The following is a 21,675-nucleotide window of genomic DNA, read 5'->3' on the forward strand; positions in this document are numbered from 1 at the left end:
GATAATTGACTAGTTTGGTCCTACATGCAGGTTACAGTGTCCTTATTGATCTCTACTTGAACCTCTGAAGATTTTTGGAGAATGCTAGGCCACACAGATTGTCACAGCATCATTCTAATGCCATGTGATTATACTGCCATGTAACATCTTGCTTTTTCTGTGTCTCTGGTGCATGTACCTATGTTTCAATACAAACTATAGACCACACAGGATTTGGACCCACTGCATCTTTTTGAGTGTTCTAAGAAGAGCAGCCCAAGAAACTGAAGGAACAGTATATTTGAAATAAAAAATACCAGTTGTTTCTGCAATTTAATGGCTGCCTGTTTGTATCTATTAACCAGTTTTGATACAATTTCTGTGAGAGGAGTTTTCATTAAATTGTCTGTTTTTCACTCAAAAACTACACTTCACTTTAGTCTGCCTGCCAGTTTGTATAAACAGTTTGCCTCTGTTCTTGTAGATCCTGGCATTGGAGGCACTTGCACATACTTCATTTTTATGCAAGAAGATACTCCCCCAACATCTAACACATAGAGAATGTTATGCTTGCTAAAATCTCAACAGATTCAGTAGTTGCTGTTGCTGTTCAGCAGAAAAGATTGTATATTGGTGGTAGATTTTTTTTTTAACCTTATTTTTCTATTCAGTCCAAAACTGAAATAAATGGACCACAAAAAAAAAGGTTAATTTTCTACAAATTAGAGAAGAATTTTTAACCTTAAAGGAGAGAACTTTTGGAACAGCTTTAGTGTAAAAGGGCTATAGGAGAATGAATTCAAATGGAATTTGTGAAGGTGTATATTGATATATTATAGTTGCATGCAATTATTGAATCTAAGATTTAATTATTAACGTATCTTATTTTTGTCCCTATCTTGCTCTGTTCCATTTGGTATTAAGAAAGAAATTCACAATACCCTTCCAACAAGAGAAATGTTTGGGTGTTTGAAATAAAAGTAATTTGTGTCTTTGGAAATATCTGTTTTATAGTGTTTAAAATTCAATGGAATATTCATTTCTTCGATATTTCCTGAGGTATCTTAAGTTTTAGGCTATCCCAAGCTTGTACAAATACCTGAACATCTCATTCCATGCTTTTGAGCATATTTAATAAAATTAAAATTTAAGAAAGAAATATGTAACAAATAACTGCTCTAGAAGATAAATACTGCTCTAGAAGATAAAGTATGTCATATTCACTAAGTCCATAATGTTGGAAAACAGTAATCACATTTTCCTCTCTTTTCCAAACAGAGTGCAAAGGATGATGCACTTAATTTGCCAACTGCAAGTCAGCTAGTAACACCACAAAAATCAGGAAACACATTGGATAACAATCTTCCTAAAGATCTATTTGGTGTTATCTCTGGCATTGGTAAGCACTGAAAAAATAAAATAATTTTAAAAAGAACCAGTTTCCTTTTTCATTTGTTACCAGAAATAATTGTTCTGTGTCTGACTTTGGTTGCTTTCTGCATATATACTTGAGTGTTACTGCTACTTTCATTAACAGAACCCTAATGCAATCAACTGTTCAGAATGGGTCAGAATTCACAGTCTGAAATCTTTCTTTTGGGATCTTTTTGGGTTTGCTTTTCTGTTTGAAACTAAAGCTGTTTCCTGGAGAGAGCTATTTTTTCCCCCATCAAAGGTGATAGCTCTTGTCTTGCTGCAGAGAAACAGGAGACAAGACTAACCTCAGTCACTTATGGCAAGAGTGCCATAATCCATGATTTTGTACGTGATGTTAGAGACCACCTCTAAGTGGAGTGCTGCTTGTGCAGACCTGTGGGCATCCTCCTGTCTGTCGTCTTAATGTGTTTTTCTATTTGTTGTCTGCTGTAATTAGTTGTGTCACTTACTAGTCAAAAAAAAAAAAAAAAGATTAAAAATAGGGAAGGGGAGTTTTTTAAATATACATGCTGCTTCATGTAAGTTTGTGTGTATTGCTACATACTTTTTTTACGCACATGTGTATGTAGTTGTAGATAAGTCTGTGTGTATGTACATACATGTATACTTTGCTGAAACTGTAGAATAACTTTGTCTTCATTAAAAGTAACTAAATAGAATTAATTATTTGCCTTCTTAAAAAATATATACATATATGGTGGGTTTAGAAGTCTGATTAAACTATGGAGTGACTTTTTTCAGTATATGTATTGTTTGAGACTTTTATATTGTTTTGGTTTTTTTTTTTTAGCTTCCCCATACACCACGTCAACTCCAAATATTAATAGCGTGAGGAACGCTGACTCAAGAGGCTCTCTTATAAGTACAGACTCGGGAAACAGTCTCCCAGAAAGACACAGTGACAAGAGCAATTCTCTTGACAAGGTAAAAAAACCAAACCAAAGTAAAAACCCCGAAGTGTATTCCTAAAATTGCATCTTAATTCTCATGGGAGTTAACTTCTCTAATCTCCATTGGGAATGGGATTTCTAGAATAACTGTAGAGTAGTATTTTACATAAGTTTTTGTTTTGCAAAATAATTATTATATGAACTCTCTTTGTATTGCGTTTACTAAGCTGTTTTACAGAAAATACAGATTTTCAATGTGGAGACATAAGCAAGTAGTTGTTGATTCCTTTGCTAGAGAAGGGCAGTAGATCAAGTGTATTGAATTTTGCTTGAGAGAGCTGAATTCTAGTTAGGACAGCTTCTTTGATTTTGTGGAGACCTTCACTCCATCCTGTTCTATACGCAATACACATAGCATTTTTAAAATGTTGAAAAAATAGTTGCTGTGCTTTCTCTAGGTGATTTCTTTTATATTAGTTTGACTTTTCTAAATCATTTCACTTTAAAGCTGTTACAAATTAGGAGGTCTGGCTGCAGTAGCTATGAGGTATTCAGTCATGTCTTTCTAGAGGTTGTGTTGATACTGATCACATTTCATTTTCTTAGATCTTGTTGTGCAAGTCACAACATGTTAACTTTTTCCCCTTGACTCTGACATGCCTTCGTGTGGCAGAGAGAGAAGCTTCTCAGAAGGCACTCTGCTCATGCTATGCGCCCTAATGGAGGAGAAGAAGAAAATTCTCACCCTGCAAAGAAAAACCGTGTTACTATGGATTTTTCACTTCTGACAATTCCAGCTTTGCCAGAGAAAATTTTGCATGCTGCTTTCTCTCTTCAGTTACAAGAAGTATTTTGTTTTTGTGCTTGGTATAGTTAAGCTTCTGAGTGAAGTGTGTGATCAGTAATCTTGCCACTTCTTTGCAACAGTTGAATCTCAAGCCAAATATGTACAACGTATTTATGTACAACTATGTAAAATATCTTTAAATGCCAAAACTGGAATAGTTCATGTACATTATTTAATTTAAGCATAAAAATCCAATCAGCTTAAATATCAGCAGAATTTGAGTCTTAGGGTCTTTAATATAAATAGAACTAAAAAATCTTCTTTGACGTTGACCAAGTAAATAAAGAAATACCTTGTGCATACACTGTTGCTAAATGGCAATGCTGTCATCTATTACTTAGTTGTCATGTTGTTAATTACTAATATGTAGTGTTTTTACCAAGTAAAGGGGTTTTCAAAGGAGTCAACATCCTTTGAAAATTCTACTCTGGTCTGCCAATTTAGGTAATACAGGATTTATGTTTTGCATGCTGTTAATATTTTCCCCAAATAATACTTAATCCTGGCTTCTTATTCGTTGCTTTCCAAACTTTCTTTCTAGTAGATCAGTTGTTCAGTGCACGTCATCTTCGGGTTTTTGCTCATTGCTTGATGTCATTACTGAAGAGCCATGTTTTTGTTGTAATTTTCTTTCAGAATAACCTGTAGAACTATAGTTCTGGAATCAGAATTGGCTGGAAGTGTATCAGTTTCTATTTTAATATGTGCATACTTTATATGTTATTGACATGATTTTAAATTAAGCTTGTGAGTAGCTATAGTCCTAGTTTTATCCATGTACGTGTTCAACTATTTTAGAGGGGATATTATCTAGTGCTCTGGACAGTATCTGCAAGTCTAGGAAACTCAAATTCTGTTTCTGCTCTGCCTCCCGTTAATTGCCTGCTCTATTTCAGTACCCATAAAGCTGTATAGTAGCACCTCCTTGTTCACCAGAGATATTTCAAAGATAAACAGTTTGTGAGGTCCTTAGAATCTACAATAATCAGGCTTATAGAGGTGTCCATTTCCTCCTAAATCACAGTGACTTCTGGCTAGTATTAATCATAGTTTCACATTCAGTTTCACTGCGCATCCATTCAATGGCTAGTATGTGACAGATCTACACAGATTGTTTTAGGACAGCAATTCTTTCCTTTTACATGGAACGTGATAAAGGGCTCAGCAGTCAATTGATGTGTATGCTGTGAAATGTTCCCTCATGGATTAGCGTGTCACCTGCTTTCAATGAGGAGTGTTCCTGGAGGGGTTGTTATACCCTTGAGGTATTGGCAGTTCTCGCTTTGTTTGCGAAACCAAGTGCTTTTCTCCCTTGAGTCTATGCTTTTATTTTTATTTTTTTCTAATCTCAATATGAAGGATTTCTTCCAACACCGGTATGTGTCCTTAAAGTCATGGAGCCAAGATTATCCAACTTCCTTGTAGAAACCAGAGTTGCACAGATCAATTGTACCAGACTGTTGACTTTACAGAAAACTTATTAAATGTCTGGTTCATTTTCCATTCACATAAGTGGCCTCATATTGGAAGTGAGAATTAGGCACTAAAAAGGGCATAATTTATCCTTTAAACAAACATTTATGTAGTATACCTGTAAAAGCCTCAGACTGACAATTTTGTAACACTTGATTGTGTGGAAATTAATCTTTTACAGATAAGTCTTTGCCTAAAGTTCAATTTATATATTGTCACAGTTTTATTTTTTTCCCTTTTTTTGTGGTACACATTTTGAAAGATCAGTTATAGGGTTTTTTCTTTTTGGACAGACTTTAGTACTGAGCATTGTTGATTAACTTCTCACAAGTGTAGGAATTGTATAAACAAATGAAGTAGGGAGAAAGTTTTTGTGGTTTGGTTTTTGGTTTTTATTATTATTATTGTTTTTTTTGAGGAGGGTGGTTTTTGTTTTTGAGGCAAGGGCAAGTTACTTATCAGTAGTTAATCTTCCAGAATGCATATTATTGCCATTCGTGTATGTTTTCCTTGAGGTTCTTACATCTTTAAACAGCAAGAATTTTGTAGAGACAGGTCTGTCTGCAGTTCAGCATAAAGTCTCTTTAAAAAGCAAAGGAGCATATATGTATCACCTAACACAGTAGCATTTATTTTTAAAGTATTTCATCTAAGCAGAAGGGGCATGCCTGATTTCTACAATGTTGGGTGTCTGTGTATAATTAACTAGATTAATAATCACTGTTAGGTAACTTTTCCTCTTACTCCTCCCTCTGGAGGCGGGGGGAGGGGGGAAATCATACAAAGAAGGAAATAAAAATAAACAAAGGTAAAGAGGCTTAATTTGGTATACTTCATGTGTGTAATGTGTGTTTTAGTGACCTGTCTCTACATGAAACATTTTTGTCTCCGTTCTGAGATCCTTTTTCTGTTGCAGGAATTAATAAGGCAATTAAAAACATTTTAATTATTGGTTTAAGAACTCTTCAGCCAAAATATGTCTGTTTTCTTTTTAGAACCAACAGAGCAGCACTTTAGGAAGTTCTGTAGTTCGATATGACAAACTTGACCAAGCAGAGATCAAAAGTCTGCTCATGTGTTTCCTTCATATTTTAAGAAGTATGTCAGAAGGTAGGTAATTCTACCTGTTTTTCATAAATTCAAAATCTTGTGTTGGATTTATGCCTGTGATTTTAATACCTATTCAAAATCAGCAGAATATTTTAGGTGTAAGTACCATGTTGTGCTGCACTTCACAGATATGTGTGATTTGATCAAATTAAACTCTGACTGAAACCTTGTAAGCATTACTCATTATTCCTTCAAAGTGTGAGGCTAACTTAAAGGACTTGGTAAGAAGGCGAGTATTTGTGTGTGATTGTACAGTCTGGTTTGGAAAATGGAGGTCAAGAATAGTTCATTGATCAGTAAAAGTGTCTTGGGCTAGTCCATTCCTCTATTCTGCAGAACTTCCTGTATGACAGGGAACCAAATGATTGATCGCTGTGTATATTTCCATTTCTGGAATGGGAATATTAGTGCTTCTTCATTCTCCTGGGATGTTTGTGAGATGATGCATTGATGTTAATTCTTCTACTTAATATTTTTGTGTGTTTGCTGCCTTTGTCTTGTTTTTAATATTTTTCATTTTCCTAGATGCATTGTTTACATATTGGAACAAGGCTACAAAATCCGAACTCATGGACTTTTTCACGATTACAGAGTAAGATTTTTGTTGAGTTTGTCGTAAAATTGCATGTTTTGCTATGCTGTTGAAAACCTAAGTGTGGATATAAGTGTGTATATACATTTTTCTTTATTTGTTTGAAAAAATAATGCCATCTTGGTCTGTTTACAAGTCCTTAACTTGATGTGCACAATTGCATGTCTGTCCAATTCCATGATAGTTTCTGGAATTAGGCTATACAGAAGTGATCTCAGGAAGTTCCTAAACAGCGAGTAGTGCTCAGAATATTGCTGTGCTCATGGAAGAAGAACCAACTGTCTCGTTACCTGTCGGCATTAAAATGCATCTTGTAATGTGAACTGCTGAAATTTACATGGTTGCATATCAAAATTGATTGAATTGCATAACTTCAGAAACAAAGGTATACGATCCGTCCTCCTAGCATTCCTCTTGTGTCTTCTGCCATTCTATAAGGGAAAAGATAGGATGAATCCAGTATTTGTTATCAATGGCTACACTCCATCCCTATGCATAGTTAGAGTGTTTATTGAGGAGAATTGACTGATACATTAATAAAAAGTGAAGGTGCTGTTTGCTTGAAGTGGTGCACCACAGAATGCTTTCTGCTTCCCTTGCTTGTTTCACTGGACTGCTTTTCTTTGTTTCTGTAGTAGAGGCTGCATCAATGTAATATCAGTCGTTAATTGTGTTATGGAATGTGCTACTCAAGGTCTATTTTAGGAATATATTGTAGATAGTGTCTTAACTCATTGTTTGAGTGCATCTGGCATGATATTGATTGTACCAGAGACAGAACTGAACAAATAAATGAGCCTACTTAGTAGACTCTCTGAAGCCTGAGGTTTACACTGTACAGAATCAGTGGTGAATAGTATTTTGCCATTAGATACTTCTTATTTAAGGGTTGGATAGGGTTGGCTTGTGATCAAATCAGTAATCTCAAATTACTAATTATCAAAGAATATTTCCATCACAATAGCAGTATATGGAATACAGAATAAAATTTCCATCTCATTAGTGCAGTGGATGATATCACAGTTCCTTAAACTAGAGCAGAGTCTACTAGAGTAGACTAAAGTCTACCTCTTCCAATTCTAGTAGTATTTCACCAATGCAAATAACATTTGTTTTGATGATGATTTTTATTAACACAGGTCATTACAGTAGTTTCTCATTACCTCAGTAAGACAGTGTTTCTGGTAGGTAGGTACTTGCCATGCAAAGAACTTCTGAAAAACTTAGAATCTAAAAAAGATGAGAAGGTATCAGAAAGGGGAATTGAGGTTAGTCTGCAGAGTGACAAGTTTGGGGGAGGCAAACACCATTCTGACTCTGCAGTTTGGAGACAGCTAATCTATTTAAGGTCGGAGTACAAAATGGAGCTGAGTTGAAGAGACTGTTTGCCAGTCTTCTCCTTCATTCACAACTGGCACATGGAAGAGAAAGCCTGAAAACTGGCTTTCAGTTTGGATTTACACTTTAAAGAAGGACTTTTAGAATATTCTTACCTGAGGGACAAGGGAAGTTGCATTAAGTGTTCTGAATTATCAGGATAATTACTTATGGTGGGAAGAGACTCAAACAAAATCATTATTACAGCCCCCATTCAGATCATTTTTCTTGATCTGAAAGTGTGACTTCTAGTTTATTAGTCATCAGTGCTGTGTACTTACCAGTTGTGAAGACAAGCAGAGGCACCTGGCAAATTAGGTTATACTTTCAACTTTCTTAGTGAATCTGAACCAGTAGTAGTATGATTCTTTAAAATATAACATCATATTGAAGTATAGATTTTTTAAATAAAAAATTATTTTGGGGGATTTGTCTTTATCATCATCTTATTGTAAAAGCAGATTCCCTTTAGAAAATAGTTGTGTCAGAAACCCTGTTGTCATCCTGCAATCTGGAGACGTTAAAAAAATACCAACAAAACAAAAACTCAACCTGTAACCAAGAGAGTTTAGGCCAAGGGGGGAAAAAAGCAAAATGTATTGCCCTTATTTTGAACCCTTATACACATTTTGCAAAATATTTATATATATATATATATATATATATATATATATATATATATATATATATATATATAATGTCTGGCTATCTCTCTGCTTCCATCCTTCATGTTACTTGTCCTGGATTGCTGTTCATTTGTAAATAACTGTAACTGTGGGCCTCATTTCAGATAATTAAATTTTGTCTGTGGTAGTTGAGGCTGAACATTTCTTCTCTATAAATATTGAAAATCTATACAAGATGAAGCACTTGAACTCACTGTTTACAGTTTTCTAAGGTGTTCTGTTTTTTCACCATTTGGCCCTTCTACCTTGTCACTGTTAGACTCACACTAGCTGTTTTGATTCAGAGTGTTGAGATAGGTGTGCTCTGGAGGCAGCCTTATGTGCCTTTTGCTATTAAACCCAATTTGCCCAAAACAACAGCCATCTGTGATTTCAGAAGAGCCATGTTTACCTTTTCTTGGCTTGGGGACTGGAAGCAAATTTTAAGGGTGGGAGAAATAAAGAAGTTGTATGGTGTAAGAGTTTAAAGTTAAACAAAAATAATAGTTGAATAATTCCAATGTACATAAATCTAGAAGAGATTGTTTTAAGTGTTGCTTCTCTGACTTATGTGTTCTCTGCAGAGTATGCTTACATCAGTTCCAGTACATGGGAAAACGATACATAGCCAGGTACTGTGTGGAATTTAAAATTTGCTGTCTTGTTCACTAAGAATAATAGTGTGTACAATATGCCTTGAATCTCTATTACAAATAAATTGCATGAGTAGAAGAGTTATTGTGAAACGATACATAACGGTTTGAAGTAAGTGGTTACTATATTAACAAACCTGTAAGTCTGATATCTGTTTAAGAATGATGTGTGTGTGTTGTGCTTATTACCAATTACTTTAAAACCCACCTCTTAAATGCTGTCTTTTACAGCACTTTTTTCCTTGAGATAGTGTCTTTGGGGAATCAATTTTATGATTTAATTGTTTTATTTATTCACTTGGCCATAAAACCATGTCTCTTGAAATGTTTTAGAAATTTTATATAGTGTTTTTACTGAAAGGTGAGTAGTGAACATTCCAACGCTGCTGTTTTTCAATTTGAAGTCTGAAGTACATTCCCATTGAAGTCTGTTTAGGAGAAATCTGAGGGAGTCAGAAACATATACTAAATTATTTGAATATCTTTGCATTAATGTGGTTTTTAATGCAAAGTAGTTTTTTAATAGAGTAGAATATAGCAACTTGTTTAAGCCTTACACTGTGGCTGAAATCGTAATACTGTTATAATTAAACTTGTGGAGTCGAAATACTGGCCCTCGAACTCAGAGAGAAAGTTGTTGCTGACTTTGGGTGGTAAAGCATTCTAACTAAAATGTTAGCTTTTTTGTTTTTAATTTAGAGGTAATGGTATGTGAATCTCTTTCTACAAACAACAAACTTGACTATCTCCTTGGAGATTTTTCAGAAAAAAATCTCATCTCTCTTCACATACCCTAAAAAAATCAAAGGCCAAGATAAATCTGGCTTTCTTAAGGTTTTGATTGTAACCTTTGTGTTTAAACGTCCTTCACACTCTGGATTTACAGGAGTCTGTAATTTTCAGGCTTTTTATAAAAATTCTTCAAACTAATTTGTTTGACTAGTTTGTAGAGAAGACTACCGCACTTCCTTTTTGTTTACTGATCACTTAGTCTGTGTACTGCATGTTGACACTAAAAACATTAAGCTATAGAAATCATCTGGTGTTCTGCGGAGATATTGGGTTTTCCCAGTAAATGTAGCTTTCTAGTCTTTCACCTTGTCATTACACTGAAGAATATCACAATCAATGCATGTACTCTTAAAATACACAAATGACAGAGAATGAAAGGGAACAGGGAATTCTGTAATTCAAGCACTGGTTTTCATTTTTCATCAGCTCTGGTGGTGGTACACAATAGGAAGTTAGCCTGTACTGATTGCTAACACAGATCACTTTTCTGTTTTCTTCACTTGATTGCTGCAAGTTTAACAAAGTATATGGCTCTTCTCCCTTCCTGCTTGGGTAAGATGTACATGATAATACCTCAGTTAATTCCTGCTCTCCTGTTGCATGTACGCTTTCTAATTTTACCACTGTGTGTCCTTCTGACTTTTTTCTAAAACTTTTACAATCAAAATAGAGGATTTGGTTTTCGGTTCTGAATATTTTCAGAATATTTATGTTCTCAAATATGTATGTTTTCAAAAGCTCTGAAGTAAATTTAGTATTTCAAGAGCGACTGCTTGTGTGCTTTTGCTTTCATGCTTAGAGGTTTTAAGAAAGAGTTTGCTGTGATGCTTTTGCTAAGCTACCTATTTTTGTTTTCTAAGTAAAACAGTAAATAGGTTGCATTATAATTCTTTCTGTAAAACTTCTTTTGCTTAACTAACGCTTCCTGTCTTGCTGCAGTTTGACATGTCTAACTTTTGCTTCTATCCCATTTCACCCATCTTGCAGGAACCAGGAGGGGTTGGGATCCATAGTTCATGATCGAAAATCTCAGACATTGCCTGTTTCCCGTAACAGAACAGGAATGATGCATGCCAGATTGCAGCAGCTGAGCAGCTTGGATAACTCTCTCACTTTTAACCACAGTAAGTCTCATGACCTGGTAACATTCGTCATCCTCAACCAGTACCACAACACCAGAGATGGGTCCCAGAGCCCCACCAGTGCATTTCAATGACTTTTATTGTTCTAGGTCAAACGAATAGCTGGAATCAGTCAATGGTCTGTTCCCTGCTTTATGATAGAACAATTAATGCTGGCTGATGCCATAACATGGAGCATAGTTAACTACAGCATATTTTAAAATTGCATTTTAATTTTTTTAATTATATGCTCTTCAACTTTGTGCTGCACATAGTTACAAAATTGACCTTTTTTCCTATTTGCTTTCTTAAGCTTCTTTTCCCCACTTGGTCTTATAAATCATTAGTCTAAAAGTAAAAATATGAACTCTGACCATATCTCCATGTTTTGACATCTCCTAACGAGAAATAAGTTTCTTAGAATTTCTACAGAGATTGTGAAGCCCATGATTTGGTTTGTCTGGAAGTGAAAAAGCGTCCAATAATAAAGTGATTTTTCTGTTTTCAGTGTGAGAAAGATATCAAGTATTCTTGGAATTTCTGTAGACAATGGTAAGATTTAATCAGGTTGAAGTCAGCTTGTATAAGACTGCTGTATTGAAAACTAAATCTGCTTGTGGCCTATCTTTTTAAACATGCTGCTCTTAAATTGCAAAATATACTGTATGTAAAGTATTCTGAAGCACCATTTTTCAATTTTCAGCTTCAAAAAACAATGAAACAGATTGACTAATCCAGTAAAATACAACACTGGTACTGAAAAGAATTGTGTGCAGTAAAGCAATTATTTGAGTTAACTGTATGTTCACTGTGTTCATCCTTTTATTTCCCAAAGCATAACTAACTGTCCCTTAAAATCTTTTAGCTCGTTATCTGTAATATAAAGCAACAGTTAGCCTAATTGCACAAGACTTACCACATAATCTAGTGGAAAACTGAAAAAAAATCCAACAAACCCCTCTGTTTGTAAATGCATTCTCATGCCTGTTTAAATATAAGAAATGCAATTTTTTTATTGTAAAAATGTCAGAAAACTATATAGCTGTGCAAATTACTTTTTTTTTTCTTTAATCAGTCTGCTACTGCTGTCATAGTAATTTCTAGATATTTTTGGTACACGAAAGCTTTTACGTTATGCGACTGTACGTTCAGTATGGTAAAATACTTTGTAGATTTTAAAGTACTTTTGTATTTGTACTTGTAAAATACTTTGTGCTTCTGAAAAAAAATCTCTGGGAAATAAATAACATGGCTGTTTCTGGGCCCTGTGCAAAGAGATTTCATACTTCCAGAACTTGGCAAAGTTTACTGATTTTTGTTTGTTTTTTTTTTTAGGAAATGGTGAGCTGAAAGATTTTAATAAATGCATGCTTATGTAAAAAAAAAACCCCAACTTTCTGTTCTTTTCCATCTGAAGGAAATTATGAAGGAAAGTGTCTCATTCAGATAACTTTGTGTAAAGTGATAATAGGTTTTTTTTTAATGTTGGACATTTAATGAATATCAGGATATTACGCTTGAATTGACCAAGGTTTTACAAAGTCAAAATATGTTGCTGTAAAAGCTGTGTCAAATATGAATTTGATTTTTATATCTTTGGTCTTGCTGTCTAACTTTTTGTTTAGTTGTCAGTCTGCCTGTATTGTGTATCCAAAGTAGTTGTCAGAACTTGAATAAATCTTGTAGGTATCCTGTATGGGATACATACAGGAAGGATGTATCTGGTGGAAATAGTTGCTTTACTTGTTTCTAAAATAATGATTCTTTGGCAAGGTAGTTGTCTATAAATGTAAATTATAAACTTAATTTCTCCCTTTCTAATCATTTAAGCAAGGAACAGAACTGAAGTAATGGTGGCAGTGATATTTCACATCTCTGAGGAATTTCAGTATAGTTTTATGCTTAAGTATGAAAGAAATTAGGCCCTTTGTTCAAATTTCTAAAGCATCTCAAACTACAAGAATGTAGATTTATATGTGTATTGTTGGGGCTGGAGGAGAGGAGGATGCTCAGTAGAATAGTGACATGCAAATGTACTGAAATACGAGAGATATACCCTTATCTGTAATAGCAGTATATGATCATTGTCAAGCTTATAGTCATTAGAGATCATCCCATTTTCAGTGTTCTTAGATGGTTTTAAGTCCAGTTACTCTGCAGAAGTGTGAATGTATGGGTGCATGTTCATGTGCGTGTCCAGGCAGATGTCCATATTATATGTGGTAATTGTAGTTCCATAGTTTCTTTTTAAGTTACATGTGAAAAATAGAATCCACTATGTTAGTTATACATGAAAAATACAATATTAGCTTCTCTAAAATAACAGCAAATTGAAACAAGGATAGTTTTTAGCATGTATATGGGAAAAGCACTGCTAAATCAGTCTTTTAACTCAACCAAATTGAGTGTTGCTTTAAGTTCACATCCTGCCCAAAACTTCTGTCTCTAGTAATAACGCGGAGTAATCAATCAATGACCTATTTATATGTTTGTTCTAAATTATTTATGTGAAGAACAAAATTTGAACTGTTTGGAATCCTGTCCATTGACTACAGTTTTTCCTTAGTATTTATAATAAACCTTGCACCTTTCTTCTTATCTGGAAGAGCAAACAAATTATTTGTTTAAAGAATATTTCCCCTGTCCTCAATGCAGTTCTCAGAATAGTTGTCATCTCTTGGTATCTTCAACATTACTGAAACCACAGGCTAACTGGAGGATTTCTGGTCACCCAAAGGTGATTGCTATGAAAAAGGATTTTTCTTTGAATCTTTAGGGAAAGAACATTTTACTAAAAGAAAAATATTTGGCAAATGGCTGTTGTGTTAACACTTGCTTCCAAATGCTGGCTGTTCCTTTCCATCATTACAGAGGTGAAGGATGTAGTTGGATTGAAACCACAAAGAAAATACATGGGAGGAGGAAGAGGTGGAGGCAGAGAGAATGCAAAAGATGATAGGAAAGAGGTGTATACTTCCTAACAGAAAGAATGTATAAATCCAAAGAAACTGGTGGTTATGGGTATGCATGTGTAGTTCAGCCAGGGAAGCAAGAAGATGCAGAAAGAAGTGACTAGGTGTCATTATAAAAGACTATGTCATTTCTTCTTTTCTTGGACTCAACAAGTTTGTCGTGCTTGTCATTGATTTAGTGATGCTAAGTTGACTGTAAATCTAACATATAAACATGATCCAGACCAAATTTTTATAAAGCAACCAGGGCACATTTGTCAATCTGGTTCTTAAAGATCAGTGTTAGGGAACATAAACAAAATATTATAACCAGTGCTGAAGCATGATATGTTTTGAAAATTATTTAAATACAGTATGGAGCTAGAAGTGATAAAATACTTTGATTAAATATGGAGTTATTGCATGATATTGCTACAGGGTAGAATTAATTACTTGGGTCTTCAGTTGCATATAAGTACATGATTGTATTCTTTCAACTCTTAGTGTTTTGTATTTTTAAGATGATTGACTTATGATTGACTTTGAGATCATTATAACATCGCTAAATCACCAATACATATTTTCAGCTGTAACTCCGTCCTACTGCAGTACTTATTTTAGGAATATATATGTGCATATATATAACTGTGTCCATTTATATATATATATACACACATGTGTGTATACATACATACACATATATATGAAACATCAGACATTTATTAACTGCTGTTTAATGCTTCTATTGTTGACATTTGTACTTAATATATTTTATGATCTTGTGCAAATTATGTTAGAATAATTATATGTGCATATGCTTTTAAATATTTTTCAAATATGAATTATTTTTCTGTATTGAATACTAACTTCTGTCAGGCTTTTTACTTGTTAATCTTTTCCTAGTTCAGCAAGTCTTTTGGAAATAAGAAACATTTAAATGAGGGTATCTAGCACTTACATTTCATTTGGAATTTCTGTAGGCTATGGCCATTCAGATGCAGATGTTCTTCACCAGTCTTTACTTGAAGCAAATATTGCCACTGAAGTTTGCCTTACGATTCTGGATACTCTGTCATTATTCACAATGGCTTTTAAGGTTTGTTCTTCACTTGGTGTTAATATCTCCATAATTATCTTTAGAGAAAATTTTTTAAAATTATATTTATATTTTATAGTCTAGTAATATAGCATTGTATTTTTAGTATTTCTAACGTTATATTTCATTGTTGTGTCATGTAAAAGCTGATAACCTCTTGCAGCAAAATGCTTTGGCTTCAGTTACACATTGCATACAGTCTCCTTACTGATCAGCAGCGATCTGTGGGAAAAGTTCCTTCCTCATCCTAACTTCCTAAAAATATTTCTAGAAACTTTAGTGTCTACCTAATGTTAGTGGTAAAACTTTTAAAGGCCATGTGGGGTGAAAGATCTATTGTATGGCAAAACCATAATTCATAATTGGACACTATCAGACTTTTATATTGAACTTGGTTTCATATATTGTCACTCATTAATTAACAGTAATTTGTGTGTGTTCCTTTTCTGTAATTTTATTTCAGTTTGTCCACTAATAAGACGACTTCTTAGTTTTATCAGTTACTGTAGCTCTTCTGTGGAATCTTTTTTGTAGCACGCCCACTTGCATATCCTTCCTGTCTGGTTTTTTGAGCTTTTCCAAACATTAAAGGTGAAGCTATAAAAAGGAGAGATGATAGCTCTAGCTTGTTTCTCCCCTAATTAGAACGGTGTATCCAGATCCTTGCTTGAAGATTCAATTTAGTGTCTTGTCTTTAATCCAGTTATGAAAACATTAGCTTATTTATAATGAGATTCCTTTTATTAGTAATTTAATTAGATAGAGTTTAGAACGAGTTCTGTCCACAGACTTCATGACAGAATTGAAAATGAAGATACCTAGATTTAAAGAAGAATGAACACTAATCTTTGAGTTATCAGCTGCCCATCGTGCTTGGAATGACAGTCCTTCAAGTCCTGACAAGTCCTTATCTGTATGCAGTATGTTGAGAAAGTAGGTAAGAGTATAGCAGAATAGTCTACAAGATCCAAACAAAACAGGTAGGAGAATCAGGAGCTTCTATTCAATCAACTGCACTAAAATACATAGAATCATAGGATGGTTTGGGTTGCAAGGGACCTTGAAAGGTCATCTAGTCCAAACCCCTGTCATGGGCAGGGACATTTTCACTAGATCAGGTTGCTCAAAGCCCCGTCCATCCAACCTGACCTTGAAAACTTCCAATGGTGGTGCATCCACAACCCTGTTCCAGTGTCTCACCACCCTCACTGTAAAAAAAATTCCTCCTTATGTTCAATCTGAACCTACCCTCTTTCAGTTTAAAACTGTGCCCCTTGTCCTGTCGCTACAGGCCTTGGTAAAAAGTGTCTCCATCTTTTGTGCAAGCACCCTTTTATATATTGAAAGGCCACAATGAGGTCTCCCCAGAGCCTTCTCTTCTCCAAGCTGAACAACCCTAACTTTCTCAGCCTTTCTTCATAGGAGAGGTGTTCCAGCCCTCTGTCCATTTTCATAGCTCTCCTGTGGACCTGCTCTAACATGTTGATGGCCTTCATGTACTGGGGGCCACAGAGCTGGATGCAGTATACCAGGTGGGGTCTCATGAAAGTGGAGTGGAGGAGGAGAATCACCTCCCTCAAGCTGCTGGCCATGCTTCTTTTTATGCAATCCAGGATACAATTAGCTTTCTGGACTGCAAGCACACATTGCTGGCTCACGTCCAATTTTTCATTCACCAGTACCCTCAATTCCTTCTCCACAGGGCTGCTCTCAATCCATTTATCCCCCAGTCTATATTGACACTGGAGATTGCCCCAACCCAGGTACAGGACCTTGCACTTGGCCTTTTTGAACTTCATGAGGTTCACACGGGCCCACTTCTCAAGCCTGTCAAGGTCCCTCTGGATGGCATGCTACAGGGAAGCCTCTAGCAAATCAACTGCACCTCTCAGCTTGGTATCGTTTGCAAACTTGCTGAGGGTGCACTCGACTGTCTATGTCATTGATGAAAATATTAAATAGTACTGGTCCCAATACGGACCCTTGAGGGATGCCACTTGTTACTGGTTTCCACTTGGACATTGAGCCATTGAGTGTAACTCTTTGGATGCAGCCATCTAGCCAATTCCTTATCCTTCTAACAGACCATCCATCAAACTCATATGTTTCTAATTTAGTGGCAAGAATGTTGTGGGGAACCATATCAAAGGCCTTACAGAAGTCCAGATAGACGACATCCATAGCTCTTTCCTTGTCCACTGATGCAGTCACTCCATCATAGAAGGCCACTAGATTAGTAATACCAATCTGCTTCTTTTGGGAATAATTAGCACATTATATAGAAGGCCAGACAACTTTTTTTCCTCAGGATCATCTTTCGCTAGTGGGGATCCAGATCTCTGTTACCTATTACAGTAGGAAATCACAAATTATGCCTGCTTCTTGGTAGAATTTTAACTGATCCTGTGTGAATTCCTATTACTCTAGGTGGTTTTAGTGAACTACCCACCTCTGATGTTGGGACATCTGAAGAAAGGATATTATATAAATTTCCTCATAAGGATAGGGGTTTGTAAGACAACGTTTCATTATTTTGCTATAAATCTGAAACTAGTGAGCCTTACTGTCTTTTAGAACTTGCAGTTAGGTGTTTAGGTTTGGGTCATCTGCGAAGATCTGTATATTGTTCCAAGAGATAAAACTTTTTTCCTATGACCAAATAGGCTGACTGGCTTATATCCAACCATTTATGTCTAGCTTCCTGTAAAATGGCCAGCCTGTGGCTTCACTTCTTTGCTTCTCTTGAAAGCATTTATATCTATTCATCCACAAAGCTTGAAGCCACAGTGAGTTCTTCTGGTCTGCAAGTCACATTATTAGAATGGCTTTTAGTGAAGGACTGCCTCCTTCAATTTTTTAATATTGAGGAACACCCAAAATGCTTAGGGCTATGCTGAAATTCTTTAGCCTGAAGAATTTCTTCTGTGTCTCCATGAATAGAAAAGGAGACATGTGCAGTTAGACATCTCTTCCATGTTTGAGAGAGCTTAAGGCTTGCTACAAGAGCCCAGGTCTATACTGGGCCTTAAGAATCTTTTTAAAAAATTTGTTAAATGAGATTCTTTGAGTTAATATTACCTTAAAACTTACTTGAGATAGTAATGGTGCTGCCTTGCAGCATACCGTTTGGATGCCTGTATATAGTAATGACAGGGAAGAGTGGAGTGTGCAGAGGTGAGTTGCAGAAGGTGCAAGACCTAGTAGAATTGTGTTGGAGGGCCAGTAGAGTCAGAGGGAGCAATACTGAACATGGTCCTCTCAGTTCTGGACTCCCTGGACTGGATTGAGCAGTCCTTGAATTGATTAACCTATTTTGGTGTTTTGTAAGAAGAGAGACCATGTTGTTTCATCCTAGAGTCCCATAGGAACCTAGTGCATATGCTCAGTAGCAAAGGGAGAAAACAGGTCCCCAGAGCAAAACAGAAGCAATATGAACTGTTAAAAGTAGATGCACAGCCAGTACCTGTGCTAGAGAAATTGGGGGAGACCAGATTTTTAAAAAAAGTTGGGATGGAAAGCAGCTGTTGGTGATACAGAAATCAAGAGTAACCTTGTGTATTGCATGCCGCAGAATGAGCGGCATATTGATGCAGGTGAAACTCTGAAAAGTAACTAATATCTTTGTCTTTAAGAGCCTTTTCAGTTTCAGTTCTAGGACAGTAATGAAAGATGGTGAGTGGGTGGGGGTTTGGTTTGGGGGGAGTTTTTTTGAGAGCATTGTAGTAGGTGGTACTGCTATGACAAAATTCCACTATCTGAGCTGCTAAAGCCAGTGTAACCAAAATGAGTTCATACTTTGAGTGCACCTCTCAAAGAACTGTTAATAGTAATTGATTTAATTAACAGCTGTTAAAAACAATTGTGTTCTAGAAGTCTGTTCAGAAGCCAACACTTTCTCTATAAGCAAGATTAATGAAGTGTTAGAAATATCAAATTAAAATTCAGATATGTTTGTATTATTAAACATCTTTGTAATACTATGCAGATTTTTTTTTTTAATTTCCTGCTTTTGGATTATCTGTGTATGTTCTTAGAATAGTGTAAATGTATCACTACAAAACTCCTAAATTCTTACTGTCAATTTAAAGAATCAACTACTGACTGATCACGGGCATAATCCACTGATGAAGAAAGTATTTGATGTATACCTCTGCTTCCTTCAAAAGAATCAGTCTGAAACAGCATTGAAAAATGTCTTCATTGCTTTAAGGGCACTTATTTTTAAGGTAAGAAGTTTAAAAGTAATTAATCTTCAAGTACTTATCCAGTTCTTTAGTTAACAATATACTATGTAAAAATTTAAGAACTAAAATCCCAAATTAAAATTGGTGAATAAGGACTGAGCTGATCCCAACAGTGTGGAATACTTGTCCCTTGAATTGCTGTAAAAATCGCTTTGTGTCACGAACTACTATAACTGTCTATTTTTTCCACAGTTTGGGAATATTAATATATTTGTATTTTTCTTGATCTGCTTATTTTATCAAGAACTGAACCTAGTTTTAATGAATAACTTTCTTTTCTACTTTTTCCTCAGTTTCCCTCTACATTTTATGAAGGTAGAGCTGATATGTGTTCTGCACTGTGCTATGAAATACTGAAGTATTGTAATTCCAAACTGAGTTCAATTCGTACTGAAGCTTCACAGTTACTGTACTTCTTAATGAGAAATAATTTTGATTACACAGGGAAGAAGTCTTTTGTTAGGACACATCTGCAAGTTAGTATACTTTATTTTTGGGGGTTTTTTAAATATTGTATTTGTAGGTGCACAGTTGCACACCAGTGTGCAAAGCCCTGCCAGATAAAGACATAAATTATTTTGGGTTTAGGCAAGGCTGGTACTATTTTAAGAGTAAGAAGATGGCAATAAAAGTATGTTCAGTACAAGGAAACAATTGGATGGCCCTGTGTTTCGTAGGAAATAATTTTTATTTGTCAGTAGCAAATGTTCTGGTTTGTAGATGTTATTTTGATTGTTAAATGGCATACCCTGTTGCATCTGGAGAAGAAAAGAATGCAGCAACAAGCACGTAAAAGTCTAAAATAAAACAAATACATAAAAAATTGTGTGTTCTGACAAAGCTGGGAACAATAATTTACTACTTTTATGACCTCTGGCTAGTTCACCTAGCAGTCAGTCTGTAGAGCAGAGGATGCCTGTGCATTAAATTTACACGAGCCTGTTTTTTCTTGCCTATGTTATTGTACAAGTAACTTTGAAAAAAAAAAAAAATCAAATACAATTTTACTTAAGAGAATAAGCTTTCAATTAAAAAGAACAAAACTTCCTTTGTAATTGCTTCATAGGTACATCTCAAGGGTATTTCATGAAATATGCACTAACAAGACATTTGTTTCTGTCAAGGTTATTATTTCAGTAAGCCAGTTAATTGCTGATGTTGTTGGAATTGGAGGAACTAGATTTCAGCAGTCTCTTTCCATCATCAATAATTGTGCCAATAATGACAGAATTATAAAGGTCTGTTTTTATTCTTCTTTTCATACTATAGAAGGATGCTTGAAAACACTTTCATAGCATCTTTTGCAATTATGTTTCAATTTTTTATTATGGAAAGAATAGAAAAAGATAGTAGTTAACCTAACTTTTCCATGTTTTAGCACACTACATTCCCTTCTGATGTTAAGGATTTAACAAAACGGATTCGTACAGTACTGATGGCTACAGCTCAGATGAAGGAGCATGAGAATGATCCAGAAATGCTTGTAGACCTCCAGTACAGTTTGGCAAAGTCTTACGCTAGTACACCTGAACTAAGGAAGACATGGTTAGACAGCATGGCAAGGATCCATGTTAAAAATGGAGATCTTTCAGAGGTAAGAGAAAAAAAATCAAACTAATTTTAGCTTTGTGATAAGCTTAAGCTTATCTTTCTTGAAATGGAATGTACTATATGTAGTTGTTAGCGTGTAATATAATAAGCATTTTTAATACATTTTGAATTGTTAGTAGATTAGTTTCAATGGCTGATAAGTTTTTGTCCTACCGAAGTACATCTGTAAGTAATTTCTGATTACTAATGTAAGGTTAGTTTAACTACTGTAGCTGACACGCTACTAAGCCAGGAATGCTCAGTGCAAACCATTGAATACACAGACCTTCTACCTTAAAATATCTTTGTTATCAGTTGCTAAAACACTTAAAGCCACTCCTTGAATTAGTCTCCAGTTGTCTTTTACAGAATTAGCTTGATTCTGTTCCAGACTGCTTACTAAAAAACTCCTAATGTTCTAATATTGACAAAACAAATTTTTTTGGTTGAAAAAAGAAAGCTATCTGATATCTCTGTTCTGTTAAAATATTTAATTCTAGCAAAAAAGAGAGTTGGGAGTGGGGATTTTTATATGTCTTCATGTAAGTATTTTATCAGCATACAGAATGAATTTCGTCTCTTTCTGGAAGTTTGTTCCATCTGAAAGTAAATCACATTGCATTACATCATTGAATTTCATAAACATGTCTGTTAAACTTAGCATCATGTAAGCAAGTAAATATCTCCAAGAAATAGTAGCTGCTATCTTACTCATGTCTTAGCTCTAGAATTCTTTTCTTCTATATGGTAGCGACACAGAAGGCATATACAATACTCTTGTTATTAGCTTGTATTTTGAAGGAAACAACTTCAGCTCTCTCAGAAGACAAGCTCTTTTAGTCCTTTTCAGGTCTGTTT

General features: G+C 35.1%; 1 protein-coding gene across 2 annotated transcripts in view; it reads left to right on the forward strand.

Moving 5' to 3' along the window:
• DOCK9 (dedicator of cytokinesis 9) overlaps window positions 1-21,675 on the forward strand; it is a 136,918-nt gene that overhangs the window by 94,369 nt on the left and 20,874 nt on the right. Inside the window, exons 33-43 of one of the 2 annotated variants that reach the window (XM_075526447.1) lie at window positions 1,258-1,378; window positions 2,207-2,340; window positions 5,622-5,736; window positions 6,262-6,328; window positions 8,955-9,002; window positions 10,803-10,939; window positions 14,868-14,983; window positions 19,072-19,209; window positions 19,521-19,703; window positions 20,352-20,465; window positions 20,606-20,821. In XM_075526447.1, the coding sequence (XP_075382562.1) occupies window positions 1,258-1,378; window positions 2,207-2,340; window positions 5,622-5,736; window positions 6,262-6,328; window positions 8,955-9,002; window positions 10,803-10,939; window positions 14,868-14,983; window positions 19,072-19,209; window positions 19,521-19,703; window positions 20,352-20,465; window positions 20,606-20,821 (1,389 nt within the window). Of the gene's footprint in view, window positions 1-1,257; window positions 1,379-2,206; window positions 2,341-5,621; window positions 5,737-6,261; window positions 6,329-8,954; window positions 9,003-10,802; window positions 10,940-11,444; window positions 11,489-14,867; window positions 14,984-19,071; window positions 19,210-19,520; window positions 19,704-20,351; window positions 20,466-20,605; window positions 20,822-21,675 lie in introns of both variants that reach the window. The other variant, XM_075526456.1, reaches the window with a different exon arrangement.

This window comes from Mycteria americana, chromosome 1 (genome assembly GCF_035582795.1).
Source record: "Mycteria americana isolate JAX WOST 10 ecotype Jacksonville Zoo and Gardens chromosome 1, USCA_MyAme_1.0, whole genome shotgun sequence".
NCBI lineage: Eukaryota > Metazoa > Chordata > Aves > Ciconiiformes > Ciconiidae > Mycteria > Mycteria americana.